Below are 14155 nucleotides of genomic sequence, written 5' to 3'. Positions count from 1 at the left end.
TTGGCTACGTAGAGAATAGACTAAATTAAAGAAGTCAAAATGACATGTCATGCAAGAACGATTTTTAAGAAATTCATGTTGGGTATCATTGGTAAATTTTCCAGCGACTAAATAGTTGGAAAGTTCACCACTTATAATTTTTTCCATAATCCTAGAGATAACTGGAGTAATATTCATCGGCCGATAATTCTTCATGTCAGTCTTATCTCCAGATTTGTAACGTGGTATGATGTGCGCGGTTTTCCAACAGTAAGGGTAAAAATCAGTTTTCATAGAGAGAGTAAACAGCTTTAGAAGAAAAAGTGGAATATCTGGACCACCATACTTGTAGAGAAAGGATGAAATCCCGTCTACTCCATGACTTCTTGAAAACTTAAGGGTATTTATAGACTTATTAATTTTCATGCATGTGAAGGAGATAGATTTTATTGAGTCGCTAGTCACGAACATAACTCTTGAAGCAGAGCCACTTATGATTCCTACACCATTCTCAAAAATACCATTGAAAAAATCTGCTATATTTTTAGAGTCGTATATTAAAGTGCTATTATGCTGGATGCATGGTATATCAACATTTTGAGTTGCTTTAGCGCGTTTATTGGGAAGGAGAGTTAAGTTTTGTACCTTTGAGTTAGTATTAAGTGCTAGTAGCTCTTCATTAATGACTTTTGACCTGTGTTTCTCTTTAATTTGAATAAAAAATGTTTGTGAAACTGCCGTGAAGTCGTTTGACTTAAAATAACGTTTCTGTAGGCATCTTAATTTATTACGATATTTAACTGGTATGTATAATTCGTAAGGTTTACTAAACCTGTACGTTTTAAAAGGTACACAAGAAATCTAAACAAGAGTTAACGATCAGATAGAATTCGTCGATAGCATCCATGAGACTATTACATGAGAAAAAGTTGTCCCAGTCTGAAAGTTTAATCATTGAATGCAGGAGGTCCCAGTCAACGTGCTTATAGTCTCTATATTGACAGGTTTTTTGAATGGGTCGGTTATAAGAGGGATAGATAGGGAGAGCGCAAACTACTATCTCATGGTCACTGCTTTCAAATTCATCGTATACTTTTACAGATAGTGGGATAACATCTCTACTAAATATGAGATCGAGTATACTATCGCCTCCAGTTGGGATACGAACCTACTGTGACCAGCAGTGCATGTTAATGGTTGCCAAGAACTCATCATTACATGACTAACAACTACCGGTACTTCAGTTAATCCCAGGGTAATTGAAATCCCCGGTGATAACCTTAACATTAAAGTTTAGAGCAGATGCATGTATGAGTTCATTGATAATAAGATCATTCCCATTATTCGAACTATCAGGAGCTCTCTATATACATTCAAGGAGTAGACTATGATTCAGAATGATTCTGGTAAACTATTCAGGAGAATATCTTCAACTTTATTAGTTGTTAGGGTATCCAAAGCATATATAATACAACCACCTCCTCACTTAGTTTCTCTGTCACAGCGATAGAGTCGATAGTTCTGGATATTTAATTCTGAATCAGATACTACTTGAGAGCACCACATTTCAGTGATAAGTATGAAAGAAGTCTTGGCTAGAAAAGCTAATGTTATCAAGGCTGAAATTTTGTTCACAAGTGAACGTGCATTGATAAGTAATAAGTTTAAAAAGGGAGTATGGAGTGTGAAAAAATCGAGAGCTTCCCTGTTGATGTTGTGTATTTTGGATTTGCATAGACTGTGGTTTATTATGTTTGACAGATCATATGGGCTATCACTTGAACAAACTGTAGTGCTAGTGGGACCAGAGATTTCTGAAGGTCAAAAAAATCATTATTTTGATAAAGTGGATTAATTTGTTGAACTTGACATGACGGACAGTTAAGACAAGCACCTGCTAGTTGGGGTTGGGTTGATGGTGAGTAACTTAGTAATCCATCTTTCCCAATGGGAAAGTGTTGAGAAAACTTACGTCTTACAGGTTTATTATTTAAAATGTTTGAGGGTAACCGTGGGGCACATTGGTTCACTGTGGTCTGTCCAATATTAGGCCTGCTTACATAATGATTGCAGTGGCCGTCTTGTGAGAAATTTGAACAAAGTCTGCCCTTATAACCTCCCCTACGATGCATCGGGTAAAGCATGGTGTCGGGAAGTATGGTATTATTTTTATTTGGTAGGGGCATCGTAATATTTTTGTTATTGCGTCTAGAACCAGAAGGTTCTTGACAGTGTTTTTAAGAGCTGTCGCATTAGAACCAAGTATTGGCTTATGGGCCTCTAATGGTAAACCGGATAATATCAGATTGGTGTCGTCATTAGATGTACATTGGTTATCAGTTGTCACTACAGGCATAATAGGTAAATTAGCACTCTTTGTTGGTAAATCAGAGTACTGGAGAACATGAGATAGGGTAGCTTCATCAGTGGATCCAGCAGCTGATGCATCGTGATTTGTTATGATCTCAACACCTTTATTTTTATTCAAGGTACGTTTTTGCGTAAGTCTTTGATTGATGGTCTTTTCTGAGACTATACGAGCGTTTCTAAACTTCGTAAGCGCGCAGATTAGCCTCTCGGATTCTTTTAACTGTTCAGCTAATATATGAGGATCGAATCTGAACAAGACCGGGCACGAGTATTTCTGGTGCATTTTATTAAGTCAAATGCATTGGCATGGACTGTCTTGAAGGTTAGATGCTTTTAATATCGAATTCCTTACAGTTTTAATGGGGATTCTGTCAGGTATATTATAGACAATCACGTTATTACGAGAGATTATTCGCTTGGTAACTACATTAGCGATAAATTCGATAACAGATTCTGCTTTTATGATGTCATCAAGTTCCGCAGGAACGATATCTTTTGACAGGAGCAGCTTAAGGGGTGATAATGTTTTTATTTCTTGTTTCAAATCATCATGCTTTGATAAAGAGCTAGCAAGTGACTCAACTTTAGAACGCATGTCGTTTAGTTGCTTAAAGATAGTGTTTAATTCACTCTTGATACTTTTTGATCTTTGGTCATCCAGCAGCAGGTGTGGTGTAAGACCACTCCCAACACTATCAAATTCAAAAAAGGTAGCAGAGCATGAGGAATAGGTAATAACAGAATTGTTAATATCTGAAAAATTAGGGCTTTTCCAGGCTCGTTTTTTTTGACAGTTGACCCATATCGCTTTAAGTATAAATTCTAAAGCTATTTATGAGTTATAAACTAGGATTAAACAATATTCAAATAATATATATATTGGATACCGTGTTATCGTAACGCAAACTTCAAACGTACCATCAACTAAACAAAATTACTGTATTGTTATTATTATTGGGAGATAATGGTATTCAATTCATTATATATGTGCTTCATTTGTTTGCTCGTTTGCTTGCGAGCGCATGATTCACTCGTCAACATTAGTGAGTTATTTAAATAGTTTTGTCACAGATATTTTAACCTGACTTACTTTAAGTCAGTCGTATCACTTGTTTATTCAATGTGTGTGATTTGCTTGTCTGTTTGACTTACATATTCAGTGTCAGATTCGATCAATATGCTATTTGTCAATTGTAGTTGAATGAAATTTCCACCTATATATATATGATTTAATCTAATATTTTCTATTTTTTTTATTAGGTGACGATCCCCCAAAATTAATTACTGATTTGGTAAATCATGAATTTTCGAAATTTGTTATGCGTGGCCGTTCCGTTGAATTGGAATGTCCTCAACCAGGTGTACAAAAGACAGCAGATACTATAGCTCCGATTACAGTATGGGGATTAATGCCACGTTTAGGAGAGCAACAACAACCTGTGTAAGATACTGATATGGATTTGAACTTTTCTTATTTTTCTACCACAATGTATAAGTAATAAAATTAGTTTGACAGTTAGGTAACAAATGACAATTTTTGGCATACTGTTTCATGTAGATCCATTTGCGATGGAAAGATTCAGGTTTAATGTTAAAACCTGAACAGTGAATTTATGATTTTAGTGTTTAGATGTTAGATGGTTGAATGTAGCGAACAGGAAATTCCGGATCTAGGTTTCATGCTACTTAGCAGTCGTTACAAAGTGTACCTCTAATCTTCATAAATAAAATTCGATCAGCACTATAATTACTAGACAAACATAATATTGATCGCTACTCAGTGATCAGTCAGTTGTAACGTTAATTTTTATAAAGCCTAAAAAACTCATCCATCCATCATTCCTGTTCAAGTTCAGTTGAACTTTTGTATAGGCTTATGGCATATAATAATGAGTAAAATTAAAATGATTTTATACAATTTCACATTTCTGGGTAAGATTTAACAGTTTTCTTATATGACATGGATACTGACGTTATTTATTTGAACAGACACCAAAGTAAACATTGTTCTTTTATTTTCCGCCTTAAAGTTTGGTGATTTATTCACACACCGGATAGTTTTTTTTATCTAAAGAATGTAAGGATATGGAGGGAATGTCTTTAGAGATTCTGTATTTCCGTTTAAATAATATATAAGATGATTATTACTGATTACTAGATTATATTTACCAACCAGTTCTAATTTAATTTCTTTTACTGTTACAATATTCGATAATTCTAATCACTAGTGAATGGCTAATACAATATTTTTTTAAACTTCCGAATTCTATTTGATTGTGACGAGTTTTGAAATGATAGTTATAAAATAAAAATACCATTTCAAATTATTCTCAATATTGCCAAACTCAACGTTTAATGGAACGTTTCAGCATTTTCATTGCCCCGATTGTAAGAGATTTCCTACAAGCTTATCTTAGTCAATCATAGATTTATTTACTCACCCGTGAACTACACTAAAATATGATAGAAGTTCAATGATTATCTTCAGCTATTTAGATTAGATTACATAGAACTACCAATTAATTGTAATTAGAAAGTTTAAAAAAAAGCTCAGTCTAGGTTTACCTATTTGAAATAATGTGAGCTAATGTAAATGTATCTTGACTTCTATTACTGTTTAATATATATATATATATATATATATATATATATATATATATTTGGTCCGAGATTGTGATCACCTCATCATGTTCATTTTAGGGCGTTTTGGAGGCTGCTATATTTTGTAGTTTTACATCATCCAGTGACTTCAGTTAGACGACTATTGAAAATTAATAACTACAGTATGGTCGCCTTATCCTAGTAAGGAATTTTTCAGTATTAGGATTAAACGGCTATTCAGTACTTACTGATTTTCACTCGTGATCCAACTTTTATGCGTTACAACAAAATGGATTAATATCTGAATGGGGATTTGTGAAGACTGTAGCAATTTTAATAGTTGAATTCATGAATCTACCTAAGCTAGGCCATCATTGAATACCTGTAAGCACTGAGTGGCCGTTTTGTCTCAGTATGGTACTCTTCAGCAGTCAGCATCCACGATCCTGCATACGGGACTCATACCCAGGACCTTCGGTCTCGTTCACAAACGCTTAACTGTGAGAATGAAAACAAGCAATATTTATGCATTTCGATCAAATGAATTGATTCATGATCTCAATCAAAAACTTAACAATCTCCACAACCCCCTATACTGATAAAATATATAACATATTTAAATTTTAAAATTGAGTTCATTTTACCCACTAAAAAAAATGAAACTATTTTTTTTTAAAAGAAAAAATCTATTTGTTCACTTTGAATTTCAGATCAACTTTAAGAGATATTCAATTCGCAGATCAAGATACAAAATTAGTTATCAGTAATTTTGATATACATCATGTGAGCTTTTACACATGTGAAATTAGTTGGCCTAATTCACCAGATCGATATGTTTTTCTTTTTCAAGTTGAACTAGCTGGTGAGTTTTAGAAAGAAAAAAAGAAAAGAAATTATTAATATGTTTGATAATATTGTTAATTTTATTCATTTAATTACAAACATAATGATTTTCAGATGTTCATTGCTTGTTTAATAAACAAGGGAACGGAAACTTGGAAAAATCTTCTAGGTACTTCACTAACTATTGATAATACAATAGGGATAAAACGTTTTCTTTTGAAATGAATTAAATATTTCAGTGAAATCTGTGTAGACTACAAGGATTGTCTAGGTCAAGCACTGCCATGTTAATATAAAAAGAAAACATGTAGGTTTCTTTTGTGTTCTTTGACTCATTAATCACTGTTCAACTGATCTGGTTATTAGAAAATAGTCTGTAAACGTAGTTGTGGTAGAACACTTGATGTTAGGAAAAGCAATAGACCATGAAACAGCAAAGAGTTTGACTTGTATGGACTTCTGAGGCTGTTCTCAATAATAGAAACTCATAGGACTGATGTATTGACAGGAATAAAGAGGTATATTAAAGTAAATCAGATTAACGTATCATAAATTCGAAAATTAATATTTTTATGACCATATTTCGTCTATAATATGCACTGTATAGAAGTAAAAGACATACAAAGAAAGTTATTTCAATGTCATGGGAATTCTTCAAAACTTCAATGTAATATCTATTCAACGCAAATCAATATTCATTACCCATCTAATCTTTATTTGATATAATGGATACTTATCAAAATCGATGATTTGAATAAAAAGAGCTAAAAAATAAACATACGAGCATGACCTGAAAATTTTGCTAATATATACATGTATTCCGATTAAAAAAAATTATTTACATTGAATTTTCGGGTTACTAAACTATTGAAAAGTAGTTTTGATTACTGACAAATATCTAATAAAAAATTATTGAAAACTGAAATCAATTAGATGGATATTTTGTTTTCATTTCAAACTGTTCAGTAGTATACACTACTAATAATAATATCAAACACTGGATCTAATCGCAAGATCTATTAACGAGGAACATGAAACTAATTAGAAACTAAGTTTACCGTTTCCTACTAGTTACAACGTATAAGAATCTTGATATATTGTGAGTTTGTTGAGGTTAAACTTGTAGATTGTATGATTTGTAGTGAGTATTGTTCTTATGTTTGAAACTAGATTAAAACAACACTTGCTATTTTCAGATTTCTTTCCAGATTATATCACTTTAGGATAATAGTCGAGTTGTAGTTTGCGGAATAAATTATTGGAATTTTAGTAACGTGGTTAGGAGTTCAAAATACACCTCACCTACCATGTTGTTCAGTTGTAAGCAACTCAGAGCCTAGCTTATATTTTGAGCAGTTCAATTCTTCACACCATATTTCAGTATAGCGGAATTATATTACCAGGATGATTGCCAAAAAAAAGTAATAAAAAAGTGGTATATAGATAAATCAAAAGAAATTCTGATATAGACAATCAGATAGTAGAACATGTTTACCATGTCTACATGCTCTACCAACAAGTATAAGATATAGACCTCCAATCAACTGCCTATTAGGATGGACAATCAGATAGTTTAAGTGGTCAAACGCAAGAACCTTTACTTAGTTGAATAGAGTAAAATAAGTTGTTTTATTAGATTTATCATACAAAGTTACTATAAAAATTACATAAAATTTTAACATGACCACCTAAGTAGACATTGTTTAGTTATTTGTTAAATCAACATCATGTGGCTTATGTTGAATATTGCATAGTTATTACATATTCCTCAGTGGAATTCAATGTATTTTACTTTAATTACTCACATGATACTGTCTTTAATAATAATGTTTAATTTGTTGCAGTGTTTATTAGAATTCAATATTAGTCAACCTTAAATTGAAAGAAAATCCAAATTATATGAAGGACTTAAGTTTTCACTAAACCTATTATGTAACACGCATGCATGTCATTGTGCATTAATAAGCTTATGTAACCCGTTATTTTAGGTTGAATGTTCTAGGCATTAGTCATAAGATGATTTAAATAAGTTAACATATCCACTCTCGAAAATTCAACAGTAATAAAGTCATTTTTTAGATTTTCATATATCTCTGTTATTCGAGAGCGAACTGCGTCTAAATAAACACAAGAACTATGGTGAGGTAGTAAATATGCACCCCCAAGTGTACGATATTTAAACAAAACAGCTATATCTTGCTTATTAGTTTTCTATTGGTTATCTAGTCGAAACCAGCTCTCGATGTGAAGCTTCAAGTTCAACAGTTGTCATTCCACTTTGAAGTAACAACTAATGATTACTAGTTAGATATTCGTCTTTAATGAATATTTATTTAATTTAAGAGAACCTGAATAACTAAACAAAACAACTATATATATATGATGTATCCACGGTCTACACTAAGTTGTATGGGCGATAGTCTAGTACAATAATGAGCTTAAAACAATGAAAAATTTCCGGATAGTTTCTAGTCAGTCAGAAAACAGCTTTCATAAATGGATGATTTATTGGGAAAATATTATTGCAGAGTGTAAACGGATTTAACATGATTAGTATGCTTAACTATGTCTTCTACAGTTTACTGTGTCTGTAAATCGATAAGAAACCGACATGTAAACTCGTCCTAATCAATATAATTCGTTCATCTTCTTAAACCCTTAAAGGGAGCGAAATAGATTTTCAGAGATTCCCACATTGTTCCTAGTTAAAGCTAGGTATTTAGAGATAAGATTAGGGGTTAAGATTTACGATTTTCACTACGAACTGACATCAGTTATAAGGTAAAAATTATTTATGGCCATATTGATGAATCGATTTCATTTAGAAAATACACGATTAATCCGTCCATAAAACGTGATGCTATCAAGTTAAGCTTTGTTTCACGATTAAGGGTTTGAGTTCGGAATTTAGTGAAATTGTTTATCTGCATGTTGCATACAATCTAAAGGGACAAAATTGGGCATTCCATAGGTTTGACACTATCGTTTTTACTTACGGTTGTAAAATTAATTTCCCGCTATCACCCTAAACGTCCTGAGTGTAAGGAGGTAATTTTACTGCTCATCATATATGATATTTGAACCTAAAAGTTGTGCTTTGTATTCTGAGTAGCTCATCTCGATGCCTTAATTACCTTCAGATTATTTTTCCAGAGATTATAAGTTCTTTAGCATAATGAGAAATGTCATGATGCTTATTGCTTGTCTCGGTGATTATTCATGGTCTTATTGAAGATACATCATCGATAAAACCTATCAAACCAATATGACTAAACGAATATTAAAACGGTATTTGTTGAGTCAGCTACATGTTTCGTTAGCTAGTTAAGTCTACACACATTGATGGCTCAATAAATTTAGTAGTAAATGTTATTTAGTTAGGAAACATACGTGGTTTTAATTATTAAAATATCAACTAAAATTGGACACATTAAGTCATTATAAACAAATATGTTTTCAAAGTAATCGATTGACTATCAGTTACTCATTGCTCAACTGTAGTGTTATCTAAGTATTTTTAAAAGTAATAAAATCATTGTTTTGGATTTATTTTACTATACTGACATTATGGCTTAGCTTTTCGGACATATATTATTCACAATTCAACTTACTGCTATTTGTTTTTCTCATTCAGATTTTGTGGTAATTGCTTCGTTAATGACCATGGGATTATGGGACTAGTTAAAGATTTTTTCACAAATTTATAAAATAAGTTCATCGTAACAGTAGCGTAACGGTTCAGGTATTAGACGTTAAATCAACAGGTTGGATGATAGAACTTTGGTTAGGTTAATTAAATTTAAGGATCTGGATAGTATTACATATATATAGTGCGGCTAAAACCCTAACACATAAATCTGTACACAGTAAATAACTTATTATAAATTCAGTTATATATCCATTTATTACAGTCGACAGTAGATTCACTCAAAAATTGGACATTATTTTCTATTAAAATTTAATATTCATTGTTAAAAAGACCGTTCGTGCAATGGTTTTCAAATGCTGAAAACAAATCAAATTATTTAAATAAATTATATTTACATATGAAGATATTATTGAAAAATATTAATCCCTGTCAAATAAAGCTCTCTCAGTTAATACAACCATCACAGAATAATTTGTTCATACAAGAATGGGAAATATATATATTTATTGTCAACTCTTACTAGTATTGAAAACCTCACAATATCATTATATTCAGCACATAATACCTAAACTTAATGTTTAGTTTCGCCGATCAAACAGGTATCATCGGAAAATAGCTGAAATAATATTTCACCGATGATGACAGTTCAGAAGTAACAAAAAAAACTCAATTCAATATTTATAAGTTTAAAAGAAGCGAAAATCAGTCAAAGCAGTTGGAAAATAAATTGGTTGAAATAATTTAACTAAACCATGAAATCCCAAATTAGTGGTTGAAAGGTTAAGCAATCGCTATTATACTTGAAGGTCCTATGTCGATCCTTCTCAGGTATTTTTATGGATGTACATTTCTAGGAAGTTTTATACTAAGACCAAACAGATGTAATACTTTGTGGTTTTAGATGATATAATTAAGGTCAGTTCATGATAATAATTACAGAAAATGAAAATTATATTAGATGATTCTATTTGGTACTCTGTAATTATTGTGTTATATTTATAATTAAAATGATTCGCAACTATCTGGTGAAGGAACATAATTTTTAACCATAGGTTTGCACTCATACTATCATGTATGCGTATACGCATATATATAGAACGAAAATGTATCGGTTATAAAAACGATTAGTTCAATCATCTTTTTTATAAATGATCGTCAAATTTCTTGATTTTATCATCTTAATACAAATATACAAACCTTAAAACTTTGTCAAAATTAACACCAAAATAACTAAGCTCTTTGTATTTCTTTGTATGGCCAGACCAAAACATGGCACAAATTCATGAAGTCATTGACAAGTGGACTGAGCCATGTTGGTAGATGTAAACTACCTGGTTGGGATCCGCGAGACGATAGCAACCGATGGTTAGAGACCCTAAATCACATGGCTCAAAATCGTTTACAATGGCACAGGTGTATCCACCTTTTGTGTTCTCCTAAATTCTAATTTTCCGAATTTTTCGTGTCCTTTTTTTTCTCTTTCCAAATTTATTTCACTGGATTATACTTCTTGAATAACATCTTCAAACCCTAGTCTTTTCGATTAATGTCTATACTTATACTACCTCTATCACTATGGGATTCGAATCGACAGTTGTATCTCTGTGGTAATGTGGTATAGCAACTTGAACTGGTGTACGTACGTACGAAGTTCTACGTTGTTGTTGACTGGCTGACATTTTTAATGATATCAATGTGTATTATTTATTGTTCGTATTTATGTATTTATCTTTAGTATTCTTTATTATAAATAAATGAAAAATTCAAAAAACTTTGTGGGACAACATCAAATTTGATGTAAATGGCCTGATGAATTTATAGAATAGTCTATTCATAAAGAAATTCCCCTCTGGGTTTAAAAATTACAAATATTTCGGCTAAAGAACTCGTTCTCTTATCAAATAATCAGTTTTACGTCAACTGATGATTAATATTGAATTTTAATGAGAGATTTGATGGTGAAGGATAGTAGTTATTTACAGTAGATTGATAAGTAAACTGAGATTTGTTAAGATTTTATATAATTTATTGGAATGACACCAGTTATGTAGTCTTAAGTATGAAAACATTAGTTGTCCTGTGCTTTCTAGTTTTCATCGATACTCAACTTGAAAATTACTTACAGAAGTTACAAGTCATTCGTGATTACTTATATAGGTAAACAGTATTGATTTGAGAACTAAAAGTTAAACAAATAATTTTTGAATGTTGGCTTTAAATTTTCATTTCTGTAAAATTGTAAATTAGTTTTAATTTAATTTAGATAGCAGAACGTCAGTTCGGTTTTCGCCAAAGGCAATTAATTGTATTCTTATTATACAAAAAGCAACGATAATTATACGGAGAAAGTTCAGTAGAATGAAAAGTAGATTTGCATTTTCAAGATAATTTTTCTCACGAATTGACATCAACTAGAAAATTATTAGAAATCATTTAGACAACATTGAGAAATTAGTAAACTGAAATACACTTGGCTATGGATACCTAACACGATCGTGTCAGTTAAATTAAAGTAGTAGTATTCGTAGTAGTATGTGCTGAATGTTTTACGTCTTATGAAATAATAGAAAATGACTGGTCAATGTTAATCTTGTGGTTCAATTGAACACTAGATAAGCAGCTTACAATGATCTGAGTACACTGTCTTTACCATTTCACTACACAATTATACTAAAACAATTTCTTAAGGCTTGAAATCGTTAAATTATAAAACATTAACTCATGTAAATGATTTCATTTGAATTCACTATGCATTTGAATATAGCTTGTCAACGGACATTAATTTCCACTCTTAGAATTGCAGTTGAGCGTAGTGAAAATACAACAGTATGCTTTCTATTTTGTTGTTTGTCTTCTATAAAGCAGTACATCATCAAATTGTAACTAAATATTCAGAGGATTCTCAATCATTCGTGAATAATTATCTACGTATCTTGATTCAGTAATTTTATTTGTAAATCTATACATTGAAAGCTATTTTCAACTACAATGTATTGTACACCATTAATTCATCTATAATAAAATTTTCAGATCATATCTCTTTTCACATGAGTTAATGTCTCAAAAGCATTCTTAGTATCGTTGATATTGAGCAACTCATAAATGAATTTCTGTGCCTAAAAGATTATGTGCATTGCGACTGAAAGTAATGACAGTAGTTATTGCTGTCGTAATTAAAGCAGAAGACTTTTCATATGACTAAATGAGAATCAAAATCTACATTCACTGACTCAGCCTTTAATACAGATGCAATGAAATGGATTCCAGTCCAGCAGACTAATATCATACCTCACCATCTTTTTTTGAAAGTGGTCATTAAGATTCGATCGACAATTTCATTCTATATTCGTTTGTTTTTTGGATGAAATTGTGAACATTTATATTACTGAGAGGAAGTAGTTACCAGTGTCATTTGTAGTTATTGTAGAAAATAAACTAAGTTTTACTTATTTTTCAAATATAAAACAAAATGAAGGAAATTGATCTTGTCTCCATTCGATTTGGGTAACCGTTTTAAAACAAAATCCAGTATTTAAACAAAGAACAAGTATTCTAAAGTTCAGTGCCTAAAATCTGGCTATAATCTGATATTTTAAAAGTTTTTATCAAACTGTACAATATACTAATTGTACCACATCTACGTAAATAGTTGATATTGGATTTTCACTACGGTGATCACAATGATCTTAACAACAAATTTACTCGCTTATAACTTGAACAGATTAAACTCTGTAAGTGAAAGTGTTTGTATTAGTTACATCTTATAAGTTTACATCAGTGATGTCTACTTTTGCGTGTTTTTAGGCAAGATATTAAAAAAAATTTAGTTTAACATTTTCGTTTATTCCTAGTTAATCCTTAAACGGCACATATTTTATGTATGTGTATTAACTTTGGTAGATTCTTTCATAGTCTTTCCTTTTAGTGACATCATATTATTAATAGTTCGTTATTACTAAAAAACGCTTGTTATGTAAATGTAACGATATTTTATATTTTCTGAAAATAGTGGAAACTTCACTTCGAAAACATTTATGTGTTGTAGTCTCAAAAGATTATTCGTTATGTATAGTCGAACTTGGATCAATAGATTGTTATTCTGTGGCTGACCAAAATTCCTTTTGATTTCGCTAGCATTAATAAATAGTAACATTCTGATTATCCACTATATATGTATATGATCCTTTTATGACTATACAATATGACACTAGTTATAAGTAAACGATCATATAAGTTTATGAAAATCTAGTTTCTATAGCAAATAAGCCGATACCCAAATAACTTAGTGGTAACGTGTCTATCATTGTGGAACATGGTTCCATTCTGGTTTGGATCAAGTTTTTATGAATTAAGGATAAGTTTTACCAGTGCCAACTAACGCGAAATCCTAGATTCATGATTTTCTGTTGGTTAGCTCCGATTTAAAATTTTCGACAGCAAACTAGAAGAATTATCGATCTTCTTATAATATACATTCTAAGCAATGAAATATTTTAATCCATTTAGGTGAAATTTCTACCAGCCCAGCGAAACTAGTAAATCGTGATTTATAAACTGAAGAATTTCAACATTTTCTTAAAAATGATAAGTGATATGCATAAAATAATTGAATTTTATTTGCTTTAACATGTAACCAAGATGTCAATGCAACATAAAACTCCAATAATAACATATCCAAAAATATCTTGATTAGAATCTAAGCTAATATTGAAG

The 14155-nt window shown here is 31.2% G+C and overlaps 1 protein-coding gene across 1 annotated transcript in view; it reads left to right on the top strand.

Annotated features, from left to right (window-relative positions):
- The window catches only part of PTK7 (Inactive tyrosine-protein kinase 7), an 85985-nt gene that overhangs the window by 36029 nt on the left and 35801 nt on the right, over positions 1-14155 (top strand). The window contains exons 5-6 of the mRNA XM_012940127.3: positions 3610-3790; positions 5661-5812. Of these exons, the coding sequence (XP_012795581.2) occupies positions 3610-3790; positions 5661-5812 (333 nt within the window). The remainder of the gene's footprint in view (positions 1-3609; positions 3791-5660; positions 5813-14155) is intronic.

The sequence above is a fragment of the Schistosoma haematobium genome, chromosome 1 (genome assembly GCF_000699445.3).
Source record: "Schistosoma haematobium chromosome 1, whole genome shotgun sequence".
Classification (NCBI taxonomy): domain Eukaryota; kingdom Metazoa; phylum Platyhelminthes; class Trematoda; order Strigeidida; family Schistosomatidae; genus Schistosoma; species Schistosoma haematobium.
The sequence above is the reverse complement of the archived record's forward strand: the minus strand, read 5'-3'. Positions and strand labels throughout refer to the sequence as shown.